Here is a 24559-nt window from a genome sequence, read left to right as displayed (position 1 = left end):
TCACGCCTCGAAGATGGATTTTCCTGCTATCTTCTAAATAAAAATAGAGCTGTTACACTGAGCTGTAACACTGATTTGTCTAAGCGCTATAACATGGTCCATTCGAGACCTGAGAGCTATAACACGGTCTATCCAAGACCTGAGAGCTGTGACACGCCGAGAGGGTTGTAATGTCCGTCACTCCAAATCTTTGTTATGACGAGACAAAGAATCGAAAAACACACACTCGCGTGCCATCTATGGTGCTGTGACTTGGATATAAACTGGCTGAAACAACCTCCCTGTGGAAGAGGCCAAGCACAGCCGGAGCCCAGCTCAGCGAAGCTCCCGCGGTAGAGGCGGAACGCAAAGAAAATCCAGCGCAAGGGAAGGCCCATCGTGCCGGAACCGGGACAGCGGAAAGCCCACGCGGCCGTGTCAGATCCCAGAAGACCTCCAGTTAAGGTAAGAGGTCCTCGCTCCTCTGGCTGGAGGGACATGCCTAACGAAATCTTAATCCCTGTACAATCTCTCATTCCTTGTTACCTCGAACCTCCCGCCAACAGGCGGGCGGCGGAGGGCACAACTGAGGGCCTCTGGAGAGCCTACTCCTCAGCATGCCCCAAAGGTGCTATCTGCCGAGCCCCAGTAGCTGTTACACAAGCCGGTGGGGGTTCTTCTGTCCTTTCTCTTCTGCGCCAAGGATCAGACCAAAGAAATAGTGAGCACCGGTCAGATATTTAGCAAATTTTCCGGCGGGCTATGAAGGGGATTCCTTGGCACATTTTTCCCACTGTTTTTCCCTCCTGTCTTCAGCTCTTTCCCGGGACTCAAGCCCGGCCAAAACTAATGAAGCTCAGACTCTGAGGTCTCATTACAAAAATCCATTGAGAGTCAAAGAGGTAGACTTGTTAAAATCCAAAAAGAGCGCTGCACTTTACAGGATACTGGCCGTGGAATGCGGCCTGGCTAGGTTTTGCGAGCAGGGTGAATTCATATGCTAACAAGTGAGACGATCATCCCAGCTACTGGGGAACCACCCACTCCTTCATCTTTTTCACAGTGCCTTGGAGCTGTCCTGCCACCTCTGGGTGTGTCTGTTGGCTTATAGATTGGGGATTAAGGTTTACTTGAATTTGACTTGTCAGCTTGGACCCAATTGATTTTAATTGGTTTACATTATACCCTTGTGCTATGTCATTCTTTCAAAGGTTGTGCTCTGCCCTCTTCCCTCCTGTTTCATGCTCTTTTCCTGAGCCCCATCCAGACCCACAAGGTTGCCTCTACAATCTTCTGGAAAGACAACCAGAAAATAGCTGGCCTTGGGAGGGAAATACACTATAATATCTAACCCCCTAATCTTACCCAGTACTGGTCACACTGGAGATCTTGGGGACGCCCAACTCCAGTCCGGGGTCCCAGGAGGTCATCACGCCTTGACCTGCCTAGGGATCTGGTCCTTGAAAGGTTGTCACGCCTCAACCTGCTCGGGGATCCGCCAGTCCCAGGGGTCCCAGGAGGTTGTCACGCCTCGACCTGCCTGGGGATTCGATTTCTAGGAGGCTGTCACGCCTCAGCCTGCCTGGGGATATGCACCCTGACCCAGGGACGCCTGGCTCTCAGATTGCAACAGTACTAGGATAGGATGAGCTTACATCGTATCTATTCCCATCCACAGTGGGCAAACTAGCAATGAGTTACAAACCCCTTAATTTTACCCTGTACCCAGCACTGGTCACGCTGGAGACCTTGGGGATGCCCAAACTCCAGTCTGGGAGGTCCCAGGAGGTCATCACGCCTTGACCTGCCTAGGGATCTGGTCCTCGAAAGGTTGTCACACTTCAACCTGCTTGGGGATCCGCCAGTCCCAGGGGTCCCAGGAAGTCGTCAAGCCTCGACCTGCCTGGGGATTCGATCTCTAGGAGGCTGTCACGCTTCAGCCTGCCTGGGGATCTGCACCCTGACCAGGGGATGCCTGGCTCTCAGGTTGCAACAGTTCTGGATAGGATAAGCTTCAAAAAGACTCACCTCTAAGGAAGTCTACTCATAAAAATAAAAAAACATACACTCGCGTGACAATAACAATAGTAATGGCGATGAAGAAAAAGAACGAGGAAGCAATAATCAGAGAACTTTGTATTTTTTTGTGAGGTCTTTCCTTGTGGCTTAGCTGGTAAAGAATCCACCTGCAATGTGGGAGACCTGGGTTTGACCCCTGGCTTGGGAAGATCCCCTGGAGAAGGGAAAGGCTACCCACTCCAGTATTCTGGCCTGGAGAATTCCATGGACTGCATAGGCCATGGGGTTGCAAAGAGTCCAACACGACCGAGCGACTTTCACTTCTTTTTCACCACCATCATATAGAAATCTCAGGCTGATAAGCAGCTGCCAGCCATCTCTGAAAATGCTTCTTACTTACAATGAACAGACATTTTCTGATTGCCCACACTGGGTGCTGGCACTGATTGGTAACATATGATTTAATTCTGGCAGGAGTCACTGGGTATGATAACTGGGAATTTCATTTGTATTAAAACGACTGATTAAATGTTCCTTTCTGGAGGTCAAAAAATAATGTGACATAAATCCTTGCTTACCGCAGATTTACTGCAGGGGAAGAATTTATTCGATTCCATCTAACAAGTGTTCGTGGACCACTGGAAAGAGGAACACTGCCAAGGCATGCATGCTGCCTTGATCCTCGCTTCCCTATGTCTCTTGCCTGGTTTAGACAACAGCTCTATGCGTCCTCACATGAGCAGGCCTGTAGAGTTTGTTGAAGGCCAAATACATGCCAATACGCTTCTGGGAACAAAAGGATCAATGGCACCTATCACTTTCTTGAAGGGGCCCAAGATCATTTCAGTCTTACTTATCTCCAGCTGAATTTTGTTCTGATCTTGGCCAAAGGATCTGTATCAAATTACATAGGTTATGGAAAGAGTGACCCCTTTACTCTGGGACTTTGTCTATCGTGCAGAAGTCAGAGCTGAAGCCATCCAGAGATGGCTTTACACAACGGTTCAAGGTTAAGGCCCCTTGGCATTACATGACCCAGCTTCAACAATCTCAGCATTGGTATCTCTTTCTATTCCCTGTCCACGTTCTTTCATTTACTCACCCAGAATTTGGTAGCCTCTGTTTTCCAGGCATTTTGCTCAGCACTGGGGGCACAATGATCAGTTTCTCTGGAGTTTAGCTTTACAGAGGATATGGCTATTAACCAGAGACTCACATAAATCGATCCAAATGTGAGAACACTGAAGGAGGGAAGGACTAGTCAGAGTCTCAGGAAGGCTGCCCCAGGAACGTAGAGGAGAATGGATGCAGGGGAAGAGCTGTGGGAGCTTTCAGGCCAAGGACACAGCGAGTGCAAAGACCCTGTGATGGTCTCACGCGCAGTGGTTTAGTAATAGCAATGGGTGGTGCCTTTCTGTTCCAGGGCTGGGCCTTTACAAGCCCTCAGTGTTCTGTGTGTCGAACTGAACTGAGTGTTGTTACCATGCACACTCGTGGCCTCAGCATCAGTAGGACAGTGATCAAACTGGCACATTGGTGGTGGCCAGCATGGCTTGTTTTTCAGTTGTTTTATTTTAACTCTGTTTCTGAAAGCAATCGCTTCCTAAAGCCTGACCTGGAGATTCTGTAACTTTAAGGGGACATGTGTATCTGACAATCTCTTGACATCAAGTACAGCATTTTAAAAGACTTGTCTTCATACTTCTTTCAGTCAAATCTTAATAAAAGATTCGTATTATATAGTCTGGCATGTGAATAAGTCATACTTGCTTTTTGTCTTTTCTGTTTCAAGGTTATGTTTGCACTCACAACATGGCAAATCCTCTTCAACATTCAATAGCTGGCCTTATACTATGACATACTTTGTAGGTAAGTAATACAGCAAGTATTACCCCATGATAGACAGTTATTTGCTTTGTTTAGATAGCTAGATACTGTTTGCTGGTTGTTTATTTTTTCTTCAGTTTGAATGTTTACTGTTATTTAACCTTGTACATGTCCAGAGATACATAACCATGATCCTTGGTTTCTAGGAAAGAAGGGGTTTAGAAGAAAACATTGCTTTATAGAAATATGTCTTGCTATATTAATTCATGAACTGCTATGAGGTTAGATGAGATTTGAAACTTTTTGAAGCCCATTTCTATTAAAACTTAAAATGTTTTTTCACTGAGGTTAAAAATTACCCTTTATATTAGCACTAGAAATTCAATTAAGTCAGAAGTCATCTCTAGTCAGTTCTGAGTTGAATGGAGGAGACAGAACATGTTCTGTAAGAGCCAATTTGGTTGGCTGTTTGTGACATTAGAAAGCAAAACCCAGCCTCTTAACCTGGACTCTAGCCATCTTCCCAGTGATTGTCCCTCTCACTGCCAGAGAGGGAAGGGCAGGGAAATGCTACAGGCCTTATGGTGAATTAATTTGGGAAAAGTCTGAAATATTTTCCAAGCAATTTAAATTAATTATTTAACATGGATGACTATGTGCCATATAAAAGACAGGTGAGCAGTTGTGATGTGAGGTAAGTGGAGGATAAAGGATAAAATGGCAATGATCACAACAAAAAGGAATATTGATTTGGTCATTGCTTTCTTCTTCAAGGAATTGAAAAATACAAGTAAAGGTGTTGATTGAAGATTAATTTTGCTTACTGGACTCTTATGATCACAGTATCCTTCTTGGCCTGGAATGTGTAAGCCTTAGCTTTAGACTTGCTCTTTATGCATTTTCACATTTCATACTCTTAGTAACCATGTGATATGACTTTGATTTTTAATATAAGGAAACAGTATTAGAGAAGTGAAATAACTTTCCCTGGGTTACAGAGCTAGTAGGTGGCAGAGATAAGAATTGAATCCAAGCCTGTCTGACACCAAAGATCACACTCATTCCTTTCTGGTGGCTTTGTAGTGCAGAGATCCTTGTTGCAGCTCACGTTGTCAGAACCAGGGCTTAGTCATGGACGTGTTTGGTCATGGCCCCTAACACACAACCACCCAGAACGGAAACCTCTGTAGCCTCGGCTTCTCTCCTCTCTCTCATCATCCCTTCTTAGTTTCCTGTCATAAGACTACTCCGTTTTCAGGTCCTGACCAGGTCCTTTTCCTTCAGAGAGCCTTCTTCTTCCCTTTCTAAAACCCTTCCTTTGTTAATCACGTTCTCCTTCACACTTTAGAAAATACCCTTAACCCCCCCTCCCCCCCAGTCTTCATTGAGTCACCAATACTTACTGATGGCCATGCATTACCATTGTTCTAGGTGATGGAGATTTATCAGAGACAAATCAGACCCAAAAATCCAGTCACGGGATTTACTTTCTTGTGGGGAAAAGCCAGACAAGCAAATTATATAAGATGTGAAAAGACACTCAGGAGAAAAATAAAACAGGGAAAGAGGACAGGAAGTGAGAGAGAGGGTACTGAAGTTTGAAATGAGTTGGTCGTGGAAAGCCACATTGAGAAGGTGACATTTGAACAAAGATTTGGGAGAAGATGATGTGTAAGCCATGTAGATTTTCAGGGGAAGAATTTCTAGGCAGAGGAAACAGGTGAAAAGACCCTGATGTGGGAGTGACCAGGCCATGTTGGGGGGACAGCAAGGAGGCCGAACTTGGTGAAGTACCGTGAGTGAGGGGGAAAGCAGAGTAGTGAGAATATAATAAACATGTGACCTTTCAGGCCAGCTTTACAGACATCTGCCTTTTCTCACTGCCCACTTCGCTCCTTCACTCAAGAGAACATGATCTTGGTGATCTTCATTGACATCCAACTCTATCTCACACATAATTCTAGATTTTTTTTTTAATTAAAACACACGCACACACTTTAGACAAAGACAGACTGGTTAACTAATCAACCACTCTATTTCCTACCTTGAGTTCCTATCATGTTTCCAAAAGGATTTATTGTTGTTGTTGTTTAGTTGCTAAGTTCTGTCTGAATTTTTTGCGACCCCACAGACTGTATAGCCCTCCAGGCTGCACTGTTCATGGGATTTTCCAGGCAAGAAGACTGGAGTGGGTTGCCATTTCCTTCTCCAGGGGATCTTCCAGACCCAGGGATCTAAACTGCATCTCCTGCTTGGCAGGTGGATTCTTTATCACTGAGCCACCTGGGAAGCCCTCAAAGAGATTTAAGGGAACTAACAATAAAATGTAACATTTTGATGCTATGAACCAGGTATTTTAATTGTTTCCCATGCCAAGTCTCCTCTGTTGCTTTTAGTAACCCACTGAGAAAGGCAAGGCTATGGTTTTTCCAGTGGTCATGTATGGATGTGAGAGTTGGACTGTGAAGAAGGCTGAGCACCGAAGAATTGATGCTTTTGAACTGTGGTGTTGGAGAAGACTCTTGAGAGTCCCTTGGACTGCAAGGAGATCCAACCAGTCCATTCTCAAAGAGATCAGCCCTGGGATTTCTTTGGAAGGAATGATGCTAAAGCTGAAACTCCAGTACTTTGGCCACCTCATGCGAAGAGTTGACTCATTGGAAAAGACTCTGATGCTGGTAGGGATTGGGGGCAGGAGGAGAAGGGGTCGACAGAGGATTAGATGGTTGGATGGCATCACTGACTCGATGGACGTGAGTCTGAGTGAACTCCGGGAGTTGGTGATGGACAGGGAGGCCTGGCGTGCTGCGATTCATGGGGTCGCAAAGAGTCGGACACAACTGAGCGACTGAACTGAACAGAGAAAGGTACTACCCATGATAACACTCTTCCTTTTCTTTATCTCTCTTTCTCCATTTTCTTCAAGCATCCTCATCATGGCTATGCTTTTCAGAATTCTGTTTATTACTTGTCAATCCATCACACTGTGGCCAAGAACTACAGCTTTCTGTGGGCCATCTCAGTAGTAAATCATAACCTCATCATGCTTGCTTCATTTTCACTGAATTTATTGTACTTACTCATTCTTTAATTTTTAAATAAAATTGTATGTACTTAATGTGTACACAGGATGATTTGATATATATATACATAGTGACATGACTTCTACACTCAGCACATTAATATGTCATTTCTTTTCACAGTTACTTTTGTGTATATGTGATGAGAATGCGTGAAATCTACTCTCAGTAAGTTTCCAACATTCATTACAGTGTAATTAGCTATAGTCATCATGCTATACATTAGATCTCCAGACTTATTAAACGTTCTTGACTCCAACTTTGTACACTTTGACCAGTAATGCCCCATTTTCCCTATCTCCTCACCCCTGGTAATTGCCGTTCTACTCTGCTTCCATGCATCTTGGCTCTTTTTAGATTTCACATGTAAGTGAGATCATGTAGTCTTTTTGCTTTTTGTGTATGGCTTATGTCACTTTAGCATAATGCACACCATGTTCACCCATGTTGCACATCAGGACCTCCTTTTTATAAGGTCAAACTATATATATATACACATACATACACACACACACACACACACATATATATATTAATCAATGGGAACTTCGACTGTTTTCATATCTTGGCTATTGTGAATAATGCAGTGAATATGGGGGCACAAATATCTCTTAAAGGTGGCTTATTTCATTTCCTCTCTGTATATACTAAAAAGAGATTCCTGGATCAAATAGCAGTTCTACTTTTAAATTTTTGAGGAACTTCAGAAACCATTTTCCATGTTTTTTATACTATTTTCAGTTAAAGTCTGTGTGTTCAGTTCAGTTCAGTTCAGTCACTCAGTCGTGTCCGACTCTTTGTGACCCCATGGACTGCAGCACGCCAGGCCTCCCTGTCCATCATCAACTCCCAGAGTATACCCAAACTCTTATCCATCAAGTTGGTGATGCCATCCAACCATCTCATCCTCTGTTGTCCCCTTTTTCTCCTGCCCTCAATCCCTCCCAGCATCAGGGTCTTTTCCAACGAGTCAACTCTTCTCATGAAGTGGTCAAAGTATTGGAGTTTCAGCTTCAATATCAGTCCTTCCAATGAACACCCAGGACTGCTTTCTTTTAGGATGGACTGGCTGGATCTCCTTGCAGTCCAAGGGACTCTCAAGAGTCTTCTCCAACACCACAGTTCGAAAGCATCAATTCTTTGGGGCTCAGCTTTCTTCACAGTCCAACTCTCATCCATACATGACCACTGTCTGTGTCTTGAAAAGTGAAAGTGAAGTCACTCAGTTGTGTCTGACTCTTTGTGACCCCATGGACTGTAGCCTATCAGGCTCCTCTGTCCATGGGATTTTCCAGGCTATAGTACTGGAGTGGAGTGCCATTTCCTTCTTCAGGGGATCTTCCCAACCCAGGGATTGAACCCAGGTCTCCTGCATTATAGACAGATGCTTTACCATCTGAGCCACCAGGGAAGTCTGTGTCTTATACTCCCATTAACAGTGTACAGGGTTCTCTTTTCTCTATATCCTTTCCAACACAAAGATACCTTTAATTTTTTGGATAACAGGTAAGAGGTGATATTTCATTGTGGTTTTGATTTTAATTTCTCTAATGATTAGCAATGTTGAGCAGCTTTTCATATACTTTTTGGCCATTTGTATATCTCCTTCTGAAAAATGTCCATTCGGGTCTTTTGTTTATTTTTTACCAGGTTGTTTTTGCTTGTTTTGCTATTGAATTGAAGAAGTTCTTAATATATTTTGGATATTAACCCCTTATCAGATATATGATTTACAAATATTTTCTCCCAACCCATAGATTGCTTTTGCATGTTTTTGTTTCCTTTGCTGTGCAAGAGGTTTTTAGTTTGTTTCTTTCTCTAAGTTTGATGTAGGACACTTGTTTATTTTTGCTTTTGTTGCCTGAACTTTTGGTGTCATATCAAAGAAGTCATAGATGAGGCCAACTGATGTCAAGGAGCTTCTCCCCTAAGTTTTCTTCTAGGATTTTTATAGTTTCAGGTCTTATATTTAAATTTTAATCTATTTTGAGATGATTTTGGTATATGGTATAAGAAAAGGGTCCAATTTAATTCTTTTGCAGGTGAATATCCAGTTTCCTAGGCACCATTTATTGATGAGACTATCCTTTTTCAGTGTGTACTCTTGGTACTTCTGTTGAAAATTAGTTTGGGTATATTTCTAGGCTCTCTATTCTGTTCCACTGGCCTACATGTCTGTTTATGCATATACCATACTGCTTTGATAACTGCATCTTTGTAGTATGTTGAGAAATCAGAGTGTGATTTCTCAATCACTCGAGAACTCTGTATTCTCAGCAATGAAACAGCTCTGTGTTTCCAACTCTGTTCTTCTTTCTCAAGATTGCTTTGGCTATTTGGTGTCTTTTGTGAATATGAATTTTAGGGTTGTTTTTTCTATTTCTTTGAAAAATACTGTTGGAATTTTGATAGAGACTGAATAAATTTTTGAATCTGTATATTGCTTTGAGTAGTGTGGACAATTTAACAATATTAACTATTCCAATCCATGAACATTAGATGTCTTTTCACGTGCTTGCATATTTCATCAGTGTTTTATAATTATCAGTATACAGATCTTTTACTTTCTTACTCAAATTTATTCCTAAGTATTTTACTCTATTTTGATGCTATTGTGAATAGGACTGTTTTCTTGATTTTTTTTTTTTTAGTTGTTGTTGCTGGTGTCACTGAATTTCTTTTAATTTTAATGTATAACGCAGAGCAGAATTTTCAAATGGAACTCTTTGTACCCCTGTTTGAGGAGAGGTCCCAAAGGCTAAGAATGATATTATATGGCAAGTCACCTTCACTTCTAAAGTAGAGCTCTAGAGCAGCTGTGAAGGATATGTGAAGTTAGAGCAGAATGGGCTCTGTCAGCTCCGTCATGCACCCCAAGGCCATGTAAGCATATGAAAGCAGTCCTGGTGAGCACTTCTTTGGAGAGTGTTGTCAGGGAGCTGTGAATCAAGTCCCGTTTCATGGAGGAAGGGAAGAAGAATATGCTTCCTTACCTTAGCCAAGTGAAGTGTGGGTTCAAGAGACCACTCAGAGTTCTTGAGCTGCGTGTGTTGGTGTGTGGGACAAAGAAGACTGGTGCCAGGCTAAAGAGGCTGCGCTGGGAGCCCATGCTTGGGTGACAGTTCTAAACGGGCATGGAGACGAGAGATACAGCCATACTGGGGAAGACGAGCACTTCCCCCAGACAGAAGCTGAGGTACAGGTTTTCCCAAACAAAACAGGATGCAACACAGAGAAATCTCACCCAAGAAAAATCCTGAGAGGAACAAAAAAGTCCCCAAGTAGAAACTAACTGGTTGTGGGGAGGAGGGCAGGTGGTGCTGGGGGCAGGAAGCAGGAGACTGAATTTTTAAATTATGGATACAAATCTGTTCTTGTGACTGAAAGGGACCAGATAATTGTTATACAAAAATCACCAAAAAATCCAAGGAAAAATTTACCTAAAATTTCTTTGAGAAGCTAGGCAGAAACTCTGCAGTGCTCATTCGAACAGGGAATGATAGGAAAAAAGAAAATTATTCCTTTTGCTAAGCTACTCAGTTTACCTTATTTATTCAACTAAAAACAAAGGTAAAATTTATTTGTAAGTTTAGGCTGCTACTGTCATAGTGATATGGTTCATTAAGATCAATTGTCCATGACTTTGCCTAATTTTATGTAGACTTAAACCTAAAAATCTGACTTATTTTCTCAAATAGTAATATTTTCACTTGACCTTCCACTCTATTGACATAGCATTTATTGACATAGTTACCCAGTCTCCTTGACAAATGTGTAATTTTATATTCCATCAATTCACCTGCAGCATAAAAATAGAGCTTTTAAACCCACAATGGCATTAGCTGGACAATTGAACTTAAAAGAATATAGGTCAGCAAATTTACATCTAAATACATCTGAGTCAGCCTCATCAACCCCTGATATCAGGATAAGGTGGATATTGAGCCTCAGGTCAACAAAAAAAGATGTGTGGTGTGAAATCTTAATTTTTACATACAACTCTTTTCCATGGAAGGCAGATAGTTAGGGGGAACATGTGCTCACTGAAGGACTGAAGGCAGTGTGTATTGCTGGATTACTGGTCCAGAAAGAAGTTTCCCCCTATGGGGGAAGATGCCAGTAGGCAGGACAGAGCTCATCACACATCATGTGGTGCATTCACAGACACTCAATAATTAGTAAATGAACTGAAGAATTTCCAATAGCTTTTCCCCAGAGGTAACTCACTCCAAGGGGGAAAACTGAATAAACAAATACCCAAGGTAAATCAGTCATCAAGGAGGCTACCCTTGACTTATGTGCAATAGCTATGGAAAGAATTGAGAAATTATTTAATGAACTGTAATGCGTGTCCCAGGTGAATGATGGTGACAAAGAGGGAATGTCCAGAATTTCCTAAAATTCAATGGAAAGCATTGAAGTTTTATTTGGATTCGGTACATATCTCTGGGCAATTAGAATTACAGTATAATGATGTCGAGAGGAAAATGGAAAATGAATGGAGGAGGTTTCTCTCCGATTTATTTCCAACTGAGGAAATATTAGCCCCACTTCTGGAGGCTGCATTTCTCAGAAAGCACTGGTCTAGAGAAGGGAAAGATTAATATAGGCATAGCTGTCATATTGACCTTTTCATAGTAACAATACCAACATCATAATAGAAGGGATTTACTCAATGTCCAGTGACATTTATTGAGCACCCATCAGGTACTCTCAGAGGCAGTAAGACTCAGGCTTTCAAGCTAACTGTCTAGGTTCCATCTTGGCTCTTTCACATTCTGCACAATTTTGGGTAAGTTAATTAACCTCTTTGTGCTTTGGTATCTTCATCTGTAAAATGGGGATAACGATAGTACCTATACCATTGCTTTTTGGGGAGGAGTCGGTCAGACAGTAAAGAATCTGTCTGCAATGAAGGAGACCTGGGTTTGATCCCTGGAGGAGGACATGGCAACCCACTCCAGCATCCTTGCCTGGGAAATCCCATTGACAGTGGAGCCTGGCAGGCTACGGTTCATGGCATCACAAAAAAGTTGTTCAGGGACTAAACAACAACAACAAATGAAATAATACAATAACTAGTTTATAATAGTGCCAGGCACATCAGAGGCACTCAAATATTAACAAACATTATTAAAATTGTTGCTTAGTAGTGCAGTACAATCATAGGGGTTGGTAAAAATTGGGGAAAAATAAGTAGAAAAAAGCCTGGAAGACCTTTGTACAATAGTTTTTACTAAAAATGTTTAATTTATTCTCCCACATTTAGGCAGACAACCCTGCTGAGACATCTGTCACACACATTACTCTCCATGCATCCATCCTAGTTTAGACCATTATCACTTTCAATCTACATCATTTGGTCTTCTGTTTTACTTACATTTTTCATATACTCAAAAAGCCACAGTGGCTGTTTGTTGATGATCAGATCACAGCCCAGATACATATCCCATTAACCTAAGCTGCCCTGGAGGAGGAAAGTGGAAACCCACTCCAGTATTCTTGCCTGGAGAATTCCATGGACAGAGGAGGATGGTGAGCTAGATCCGTGGGATCGCAAAAGAGTTGGACTCGATTTAGCAAACTAAGCAACCTAAGTTCATTCCCACCTGGTTCCACCTCACCTGAGCAACTTGCAGCCCCCTCCCCAACAAGAGTTGTCAGCACTCATCCTGCTTGTCTTCCCATGTCCTGTATGCATTTTATTTCTTTGCTCAAGACTATTGTCTGAAGACCTCTCTCATCTTTCTTCCACATGCGTCTGTATTTCTTTCCAGATCCCCTGGGCAACTTTCGTGATTCTACTCTTCCTGCTCCCAGAACTCATTTCTTTTTCTTAATTTTTGGTGCTTGGATACATATGATAAAACTCTCAAGACAGCAACAGAGGTGTCCTGATCGTTGAAGCCAGGTACGTCATGGCCACAGAAGGTGTCAGAAGTTGCTATTACAAACAAATCACAGAGGCTTCTCACTGCGTTGCAGTGTCTCTCCGGGATCCTCCTCTCTTAACATTAGAATCCAATATCCAGACCACAGCTGATCTGATCTGCTTCCGCTGTATTTGTGTTAGACTAATCTTATCTGATTCCTGTTTGACCCCATCCATTTCTGACATGCCTTCTCATAAATTAGCAGTTTCATTGCATCCCCTGGGTAATGCTTCCTTCAGTCTGTACCCTTCATGTCTGACTCTCCGCTCACCAAGGATCAGGTGTGCTCACATGCAGAGCTGGCCAATGGTTAGAAACAGACTGGATTTAGTATTTCCTGCAAAACTTCTAAGAGTAAAAAGATCCAGACTGTAAGAATTAGCTAAAATTTTAGAGAGGGTTTAATATCAAAAATTAATGCCATCAGATCAAGAGTTGTGCACAAACATAAAAATAGGGGGCAGTGGCAAAAGGTCTATGACCTAGTGGTCAACGAAATGGGAGGCTAAGCAAGTTGTCTGGCTAGACTGTGAGTTCTGTGGAGCTGGGGATTGCCTGTCTCATTCATTATACCCCAGTTCAGTTCAGTTCAGTCTTTCAGTCGTGTCTGACTCTTTGCAACCCCATGGACTGCAGCATGCCAGGCTTCTCTGTCCATCACCAACTCCCGGAGCTTACTCAAACTCATGTCCATTGAGTCGGTGATGCCATCCAACCGTCTCATTTTCGGTCATCCCCTTCTCCTCCCACTTTCAATTTTTCCCAGCATCAGGGTCTTTTCAAATGAGTCAGTTCTTTACATCAGGTAGCCAAAGTATTGGAATTTCAGCTTCAGCATCAGTCCTTCCAAAGAATATTCAGGACTGATTTCCTTCAGGATGGACTGGTTGTATCTTCTTGCAGTCCAAGGGACTTTCAAGAGCCTCCTCCAACACCACAGTTCACATCCATACATGACTAATGGAAAAACCGTAGCTTTGACTAGCTGGACCTTTGTTGAAAAAGTAATGTCTCTGCTTTTGAATATGCTGTCTAGATTGGTCATACCTTTCCTTCCAAGGAGTAAGCGTCTTTTAATTTCATGGTGGAAGTCACCATCTGCAGTGATTTTTGGAGCCCCCCAAAATAAAGTCTGACACTGTTTCCCCATCTGTTTGCAATAAAGTGATGGGACCAGATGCCATGATCTTAGGTTTCTGAATGTTGAGTTTTAAGCCAACTTTTTCACTGTTCTCTTTCACTTTCATCAAGAGGCTCTTTAGTTCTTTGCTTTCTGCCATAAGGGTGGTGTCATCTGCATATCTGATGGATGGGTCATGGTGGAGAGGTCTAACAGAATGTGGTCCACTGGAGAAGGGAACGGCAAACTACTTCAGTATTCTTGCCTTGAGAACCCCATGAATAGTATGAAAAGGCAAAATGATAGGATACTGAAAGAGAAACTCCCCAGGTTGGTAAGTGTCCAATATGCTACTGGAGATCAGTAGAGAAATAACTCCAGAAAGAATGAAGGGATGGAGCCAAAGCAAAAACAATACCCATTTGTGAATGTGACTGGTGATAGAAGCAAGGTCCGATGCTGTAAAGAGCAATATTGCATAGGAACCTGGAATGTTAGGTCCATGAATCAAGGCAAATTGGAAGTGGTCAAACAGGAGATGGCAAGAGTGAATGTCAACATTCTAGGAATCAGTGAACTAAAATGGACTGGAATGCGTGAATTTAACTCAGATGACCATTATATTTACTACTGTGGGCAGGAATCCCTTAGAAGAAATGGAGTAGCCATCATGGTCAACAAAAGAGTCCAAAATGCATAACCTGGATGCAATCTTAAAAACAACAGAATGATCTCTGTTCATTTCCAAGGCAAACCATTCAATATCACGGTAACCCAAGCCTACGCCGCAACCAGTAACGCTGAAGAAGCTGAAGTTGAACGGTTCTATGAAGACCTACAAAACCTTTACGAACTAACACCCAAAAAAGATGTCTTTTTCCAAGGAGCAAGTATCTTTTAATTTCATGGCTACAATCACCATCTGCAGTGATTTTGGAGCCCCCTAAAATGAAGTCTGCTTCTGTTTCCACTGTTTCCCCATCTATTTGCCATAAAGTGATGGGACTGGATGCCATGACCTTAGTTTTCTGAATGCTGAATTTTAAGCCAACTTTTTCACTGTCCTCTTTCACTTTCATCAAGAGGCTCTTTAGTTCTTTGCTTTCTGCCATAAGCGTGTCATCTGCATATCTGAGGTTATTGATATTTCTAGCGGCAATCTTGATACCAGCTTGTGCTCATCCAGTCCAGCATTTCTCATGACATACTGTGCATATCAGTTAAATAAGCAGGGTGACAATATACAGCCTTGACATATTCCTTTCCTGATTTGGAACCAGTCTGTTTTTCCATGCCCAGTGCTAACTGTTGCTTCCTGACCTGCATACCGATTTCTCAGGAGTCAGATAAGGTGGTCTGTTTTTCCCATCTCTTTAAGAATTTTCCTCAGTTTTGTGATCCACACAGTCAAAGGCTTTGGCATAGTCAATAAAGCAGAAGTAGATATTTTTCTGGAACTCTCCTTGCTTTTTCAATGATGTTGGCAATTCGATCTCTGGTTCCTCTGCCTTTTCTAAGTCCAGCTGGAACATCTGTATCCCAGCACCTCAAAAATTCCTGGCTCATTGTCAGCACTCAGTGTTTTCTTGTTGAGTGAAGGAAGGTCTTGGATGATTTTCAGTGTCAGAGGTGGCATTTCTGAGGTCTGCTCTCTGAGGCTATGTATGCGTGTGCAAAGTTGCTTCAGCCATGTCTGACTCTTTGAGACCCTATGGATGATAGCCCACCTGGCTCCTCCATCCATGGGATTCTCCAGGCATGAAGACTGGAGTGGGTTGCTATTTCCTTCTCCTCCTTCCTCCTTGACCCAGGGATCAAAATCACATCTCTTATGTCTCCTACACTGGCAAGCAGTTTCTTTACCATTAGCAGCTCAGATGGTAGAGAATCTGCCTGCAATGTAGGAGAGCTGAGTTCAGTCTCTGGGTTGGAAAGATCCCCTAGAGAAGGGAATGGCAGCCCACTCAAAGACCTGGATTTATGCCAGTACTGTCTCATCCTAAATTTGTCTGGGGTCTTCTATGGTTCCACGCAGGCGTGTGCCTATTTTACCACGCAGCTTTTCAGCCTGTTGGGTTTCCCTAGGACAGTACTGAGAAAGCAGCTGGGACTCAGAAAACACGTTAATTCAGGCTGAATTGAGCTGGGCTTTCCTGAGTCTTGCCGTTGGCTATGAAGTTCCATTGTTTTCATTACTTTCTACATTTGTTTAAAGAATATAATTTCATTAGGGAGAAAAAGACTATGAATTGGATGTTTGCAGCAAGATCTGTAGCTTAATAATTATGACTGATTATACAGTTCACTAGATCTTAGAATTTGTAATGAAACCACAGTCTTTTGAAGTTGGTTTTCATGACATGTTCCATCCCGTTTCCTTTCTTAAAAGAGGACAAAAGTGAACCTTACCAGCTTCTGAGGCAGCCAGTCATGTGACTTCATAATCACCCTCTGGGTAGCCAAAATGAAATGTAGATTTTTCAGTTATAATTCAATGTTTATTCTAAGCAAGTTAGTTTCATTTAGATATAAGCATTCATGTTACATCATGTTTTTTTTTTTATGTTTTTTTTTGACATATAAAAATCACTTATGTTTGAAAATATATCAGACATAACCTTGTTACTGTCTTGACAGAGGTCTAGATTTTGTAAAGTGAGAAATAGCTACTCTTATTACACTTGAGCTACTTGAGTCTGGAAGTAAAACAGGGTTTCTCAGTCTTGGCTCTATTGACATTTTGGACCCTATTAATTCTTTGTTCTGTGTTGTAGCATCATTGGCTTCCACATAAGAGATGGCAGGAGCACCATTCCTTCCCTCACTGGGGCAGCCAAAACTGTCCCCAGATACTGCATGTGTCCCTGGAGCAGGGGCACAGAGAACAAAATCACTCTGGTGAGAACCACTGATTTGAAAGGGTCCTGAGGTCCATTGTGGCGGGACCTTATTTTTAAGGAGATTTTTTTATTTTCCAGGAATTTCCCAACTACATCTCCTTAGTACGATTGTAGATGAGGTAGCATTTTTCTGCTTTAAACAAATATGTTTCTTTTGACTGTGCTCTTTCAAATTCTCTAATACTAGAGCTATATTAGATTGTAGACCCCTTAAGGATAAGAAATGTCCTTTTCTTTTCCTTGAAATTCTCCACAGAAGTAAGAATGATATTTGAACTGATGGAAGAGTTTAGTAGTGCATGTCACATAGAAAACTGAGCTAGAAGAAATTCACTTATGCCTTCAATTGGCAAACTGTATATACCATGACATATCATCATGATTCTTATTCTTTTGAAAAAGAGAAAAAGTCACCGGAGAAGAGTATCTGGTACATCAGTTCAGTCGCTCAGTCCTGTCCAACTCTTTGCGACCCCATGAATCGCAGCACACCAGGCCTCCCTGTCCATCACCAACTCCCGGAGTTCACTCAGACTCACGTCCATTGAGTCAGTGATGCCATCCAGCCATCTCATCCTCGGTCGTCCCCTTCTCCTGCCGCCAATCCCTCCCAGCATCAGAGTCTTCTCCAATGAGTCAACTCTTCGCATGAGGTACCCAAAGTACTGGAGTTTCAGCTTTAGCATCATTCCTTCCAAAGAAATCCCAGGGCTGATCTCCTTCGGAATGGACTGGTTGGATCGCCTTGCGGTCCAAGGGACTCTCAAGAGTCTTCTCCAACACCACAGTTCAAAAGGATCAATTCTTTGGTGCTCAGCTATAAAGTCCAACTCTCAACATCCATACATGACCACTGGAAAAACCCTAACCTTGACTAGACGGACCTTTGTTGGTAAAGTGATCTCTCTGCTTTTCAGTATGCTATCTAGGTTGGTCATAACTTTCCCTCCAAGGAGTAAGTGTCTTTTAATTTCATGGCTGCAATCACCATCTGCAGTGATTTTGAAGCCCAGAAAAATAAAGTCTGACATTGTTTCCACTGTTTCCCCATGTATTTCCCATGAAGTGATGGGACCAGATGCCATAATCTTCATTTTCTGAATGTTGAGCTTTAAGCCAACTTTTTCACTCTCCACTTTCACTTTCATCAAGAGGCTTTTTAGTTCCTCTTCACTTTCTGCCATAAGGGTGGTGTCATCTGCATATCTGAGGTTATTGCTATTTCTCCCGGCAATCTTGATTCCAGCTTGTGCTTCTTCCAACCCAGCATTTCTTGTGATGTACTCTGCATATAAGTTAAATGAGCAGGGTGACAATATACAGCCTTGATGTACTCCTTTTTCTATTTGGAACCAGTCTGTTGTTCCATGTCCAGTTCTAACTGTTGCTTCCTGACCTGCATATAGGTTTCTCAAGAGGCAGGTCAGGTGGTCTGGTATTTCCATCTCTTTCAGAATTTTCCACAGTTTATTGTGATCCATACAGTCAAAGACTTTGGCATCGTCAATGAAGCAGAAATACATACTTAAGGTCAGCTTATTTCATCTCTCTTTGTAACATTTCCTGAATTCATGAACTCATAGACACCCTTCCATACTCAAAGATAAAGGCAACCCACTCCAGTATTCTTGCCTGAAAAATTCCATGGAGAGAGGAGCCTGGCTGGCTATAGTCCTAAGGGTCTCAAAGAGTCGGACACAACTGAGTGACCAAGCACGATAACAACGACACGGCCTCTCCTTCAGTATTGTAATTCTATAAAACACGGCACTTTCCACCTTACTATTTGGACTTACTATTTTCATATGTGCATGTCATCTCTCTCCAAGCACACAACAATCTTTCTGAAGGCAGAAACAAATTATTATCTCTTTTGATACCACAGAATCTATTACATGATATCTACATAGTGAAGGAACATTATTCTCATTTATTCTTTTTCATTCACTTATTCAACTAATGTTTTTGCATTCCAATTCTGTGCTAGGTATGTGTGAGGAAGCAAAACAAATATGATCCTTGTCCTCATGAAGTTTTTAGACCAATTGGAAAAAACATGTCATTTAATGTATTGAGAACTAGATTTATATTGAGAAGGATTTGGTGTGAATAGTAACTTTGCCGCTTACTAGTCATGTGGTCACTTATGCTCTCAGTATCTCAGTGTCCCCATCTGGAAAATGGGAATGGGAATGGGAATGCTTACTCCATCTATCTCATTATGAGTGTGTGCCTGCTTAGTCACTTCAGTCATGTCTGACTCTTTGCAACCCCATAGACTGTAACCTGCCAGGCTCCTCTGTCTATGGGATCCTCTCATTATAAAAAAGATCAATGAGTTTTAGGTGCAAACATTTTCTAAGTGATAAAATGTGGTTGCTTTACTTTGTACAGAAATTCTTTGACACTTTTTCCTTCAAGAGGTGGAGCTCAATTCTCTTCCTCGAGTATAAGCTGGACATAGTGACTTGTTTTTAACAGATAGAATATAGCAATAATAATGGTGTACAGTTTTGTAGACTGGGTCATAAGGAGGCAGAGGGGTTTTATCTTGGTGACTCTATTTCTTGAATTAGTTGGTGTAGGGGATTACAGCTCCCATAGAGAGAGGCAGCCCTGTAGAGAGGTCCATGTGGTGAGTGGCTGAGACCTCCTGCCGACGTGTCCAAGTTTGGAAGCAGAGCCCTCAGCTTCAGTCAAGCCTTCAGATGTCGGGAGCCCAACAGCCTGACTCCACCCTCATGAAGGAACCTGAGCCACATGCCAGCTAAGCTGCTCCTGTCTCATGTAAAACCACATGAGACAATATATATGTTAAACCTAGTTTATTTTTGTTTCGGTAATTTGTTATATAGCGATGAATAACTAATACATAGAGTACTAGAGAGATTTAAGGTATTACTATTGAATATGCTAATGTTTGTTGAATGAAGAATATCATAATTTACTATGGTTTATTGCTGAATGATGAGTTAGAAGTGGAAGAAAAAGAAGCCTAAAAGAGAGAAAATTACAAAGTCTTAAGAACTAGGTAAAAATAGATGGATGCAAAACTTCTATTGGGTGATTTGCAGGCAGGCATTTCTCACTCTGCCATGCTTCATTCTCTGAGTGCTATCAACCTGTGACAGTGACTGCAGGCTATTTGTCAAAGACTACAGGCTAAATGAATTGTTCATTTGTAGTGACTGCTTTGTTTCATTGCATTTTCAGTTCTTGTTTTGAGCTAAAATTGATAGTTTTAATTAAAGAAGAAATAAAAAGCATACTTCTACTTTATGTAGAATATACTTTTCTGTGCTAGAGAAAGTCACCTTGGTTCTTTATTAAACATAAAGGCCACAGACATGGAAATTTATGATTTGTTTGCATGAATGCCAGCTTCTGAAAGTCACTGCTATCCCTTTGCCATTGTAACACTGACCCAGCCTGAACTCCATTATTAATAATGCCATTGGAAGGCTGAATTCAAGTCCTCACCCCAGTCAGTTTTGTCAAAATTAATTTGAACCAGAACAGATTTAAATTTAAAACTATCTATCTACCTATGGCCCACAGGATCCCTATTTACAACAATTTCTTAAACACCCCACTGAGAGCACAGTTGTAGAGGAGCACTGTCAATTTATTAACCTCTTTAATAACGAATGCAGAATTTCAATTTCTCATTGAATATTTATTGACCCTGGTTTTTCCAGGTCTTAAAGTGAAAGACTTTGGAAGTTGTGCTAATTCTTTTAATCTATGAAAATAGTACTTAATATATTTATTTAAAATCTCCGTAGATAAGAATGGGCCATGAATCATAGAAATTTTCTGAAATTTTTTCTTATTAATCTACTTAAAGGATTAATAGTTCATGGGAAGTAAAACAGTATGAAAAAATTCTTACCTGTAGGAGATATGCTGTTGGCTAGAGAAGGTCGTGTGCCAAGGGTAGATTCTGTAGGATTGAGTGGAGAATCTATTGGAGGGTTCACTGAGCCTGGAAGGATGAAACAGACATTGCTAATAAACAAAATACTGTGGCAGGAAGATAAAATATTAACTTAGTTCCCACCAAACCTTTATTCATCTAACAAATTATTATTGATTAAAAGTCATCATAGGGCTAGGCAGTGGAGTAAAATGGTGAAAGGCAAAGACATAGGACTGTCTTTAAAGAACATACAGCCTAGAATATAGGTAGGTAGCCAGGCACTGTGCTGAGTGCTAGGATAACAGAAGTGCGAGATGCCAGGAGAATGCACGGAGGGGCACCAACCAACGTTGAGAGGTCAGGAAAGCTTCCTGGAGAACACCACATTTAACTAAAGCCTGGTAAAACAATTATAGCGGCAATGTTTTGAGGCATTTGGCAAGTAACCATACAGTTTACAAATCCATAGACCCACAAAAATATTTTTTATCACTAAGAATACAATGATACAGCCCTCCAAAAGGACATGACATCAATGGACATAAGATTGATGGTATTACTGTGCTCTTACTAAAATTTCTATTTTTTTTCATAAATTTTTTATTTGGCTACAACTTTTTTTTTCCTCTCTCTCTCATGTGTGTGTGTGTGGGGTTTCTGGGATGAAAGAGAAGCTGATATATGTTTTTCACTTATCATTATACATTCATGTCAGTTCCTTAAAGTTCATTGTTGTACTGTAAAATAATTCTACCAGCAGTTTAAAACAATTTACAAATGTCAGAAGGACCTATTGACTTTAGGAATATGTGGATTAATATAATTAATATTTAATTATAAAATATAGTTATTTAATTATATTTAAATTAATTTTATTTAAATAAAGTTATTTTTATTTAAGGCTAGCAGATTTTGTGATTTTTCTATATATAATGGCATTGAGTATAGTATTACACATCTGATGATCTGAATCAATTATTTGGACATTTAATTAGAAATGATATCATTTTTTCTACTCTTTAAGGAATAAGTATATATAATTTATGTCACTTAATAGCACATAGCACATTGGAAGGAATTTGCTCTTGTAATCTAAAGGCATCTGTGCTTTATTTTCATTGGTAATTTGTTATTGCTATTGACTATAGGTTGTGCTCACAGTTGGCTGTGACTTGCTACCATAAATGACCACTTGCTCTTAAGTATTCTGAGGGGTAGTTATATGAAGAGTATGTGAATATGTCAGTAGGGGGACTATCCTCTTCCTCTCATGCTATCAGGAACAAGTATGAACTCCTCAGTATGACACACAAATCTGATTCTGATCTAATCCCACATTAAACTTCCATCTTCATTTCCTATTGTTGCCTATTATCTTTTGACAGTGTTAGTCGCTCAGTCATATCTGACTCTTTGCAACTGCATGAACTGTAGCCCGCCAGGCTCCTCTGTGCATAGAATTCTCCAGGCAAGAATATTGAAGTAGGTAGTCATTCCCTTCTCCAGGGGATTTTCCCAACCCAGAGATTGAATTTGGGTCTCCTGCATTGCAGGCAAATTCTTTACTGACTGCACCACCAGGGAATCTTTATCTTTTATATCTCTTTAAAATCACACCCTCAATCCAATCCAATTTACCAAACATAATATGTTCTCCATGACTTCTTGATCTTTGTGTTTGCTGTTTCCTAAGACTTGCCCATTCCAAACTTTCTACTACGTGCCTCTCAAACTTGAAGAACTCTAGGGTTCTTTGTGATGTGCTCATAGTACTTAATGTTTACCCTAGCAAAGGCCTCATTATTTCATTGCTATGTCTCTCAAGAGAAGTAATTGTTTTGTTTCTCACTGTATTCCTAGTTCCTGGCAAATGTAAGTAGATGAATATATATATATATATTCCCTCTTACCCCTGAATGAAAGAAGATCAATTTTAAATATGTATCTGACTGCTGTTGTGTCATAAGCCTCATTTTCCAAACTATTGGGCTGGCCAAAAAGTTTGTTTGGGACTTTATAGAAATAGCAGCCTTAATGAGATGGAACATTGGTATGGAAAAATAATGCAAAGGTGTTTTTGTCTGTAGATTGATTAGAATAGAGACTGGCAAACTATGGCTAAGGTGAAATTCCACTCACTGTCTATATTTGCAAATAAAGTTTTATTGAGATACATCCATGCCCATTTGTTTATGTATTGTCTATGGCTGCTCTTGTACTACAATAGCAGAGCTGAATAACTGTGATAGAGACCACACGGTCCACAAAACAACATATTTACTATCCGGCAGGTTAAAAACAAAATATTCGCCAATTGGAGCAAAAGCTGTTGATAGGTTATGCTCAATCCTAGGTTTCCGAATTAGGAAAGAAGCATTTAATTTTTATTTGTTGGCTATTTTATTTTAAGGTATTATTTTGCCAGGTTTCATCACTAAATATCTTTGTAAGCTGCAGGGTCCTTAGCTTCACAGTGCATTATGATGTTACTGCAAGATTTGCATTTTGAGATGAGCTCTTTGCTCTATGACAAAAATGATGCACAGCTTTGCTGAGGCTATCAAGAGTTTCTAGTTTCAGACTGGCCTATGAAGTAGAAGTTCTGTCCTGGTGAAAACAAAACTAAGCGGGTATGAAAAGGAGGGGCTAAAACCTAACAAAGAAAATGTATTTCCCAAAATCAAATACAGAATTTAACAGAAACATGTCAGCTGGTTTTCAGACCACTACATTCACCATAATGTTGTAAAGGGCTGGGCTGCTGAAAACTTCATCCATTTCTGAGTGTGTTCACTCTGCATAGGCCTGGCAGGGCTCTTGGGACCACCCCCATGGGCAGCAGTGGCCATGTGTGTCCCACAAGGGCAGCGGGGTCAATTCTAGAGCTTCCTCAGAGTTTGACTCAGCCATTAGCTGGTTCACTCAGAAAAGAACTGAACTTCAGGGTTTGGGTAGGTACTTGCTTCTCAAAATGTGGTCCATAGTAACTTTTAGGATCTTATTAGAAATGCAGACTCTCAGGCCCCTTCCCAATCCCTCAACTTACTGAATCAAAATCTGCTTTTTAAGATCATTAGGTGATCTGTATGTATAGTAAAGTCCTTTCTTGATATTCTCAACATTCCTGGGATCAGTCACAGGTATGTGGGAAACCATGAAACCAGAGAATTTGGCTGGCGTATGTCACCCTCATATTCACTAGTCCTCTCATCCTGCTATTGAGCCATCCCTTTTGAATCTTCTTCCCACATCCTCAAACACATATGGACACTATCCCTTACGCACAGTGAACCACTCATCAATTCTTAACTCACTTGTATCCCAAAGGTCTGGATCTCAGCTGTTACAGTTGGAAATCAATTTAATCAACAAATCTCTGTTGAGGCTGATGATAGCCAGAATATTACCCACCCTGGGGAGGTATCTGCACTTAACTTTTGAACTGAAACAATATAAGACAGCCCCTCTACTGCCCCCAAACAAAATAACTCCTTGCATATGCCAAAACATTGATTCTGCAGCACTACAATATTAGACATTCTCATAGACTAGGTTGACATGCTAGAATATTTTTAGAAAGAGTCTTTTTTTTTTTTTAAACTACTGTTGAATCATGACAATTCTTTAGGCCTTAGTATTCAAATAGCTGCCTGACAAGTCACCTTCACTTTGATCCCTTCCCTTTCCTGAGTTTTCTAGAGTAAGAATCACGGAGCAGTTGAATGTCCTGGAAGACAGGGGTAGGTGGGGAAGGAAGCACCTCAGAGGGCTGTTACCTTTTA

General features: G+C 41.1%; 1 protein-coding gene across 1 annotated transcript in view; it reads right to left on the bottom strand.

Moving 5' to 3' along the window:
* The window catches only part of CD96 (CD96 molecule), a 99664-nt gene that overhangs the window by 24911 nt on the left and 50194 nt on the right, over positions 1-24559 (bottom strand). The window contains exon 8 of the mRNA XM_005674903.3: positions 20751-20843. Within this exon, the coding sequence (XP_005674960.2) occupies positions 20751-20843 (93 nt within the window). The remainder of the gene's footprint in view (positions 1-20750; positions 20844-24559) is intronic.

The sequence above is a fragment of the Capra hircus genome, chromosome 1, assembly GCF_001704415.2.
Source record: "Capra hircus breed San Clemente chromosome 1, ASM170441v1, whole genome shotgun sequence".
Lineage (NCBI taxonomy): Eukaryota > Metazoa > Chordata > Mammalia > Artiodactyla > Bovidae > Capra > Capra hircus.
Note: the sequence above shows the minus strand (reverse complement) of the source record. Positions and strands in the feature narration are given on the sequence as shown.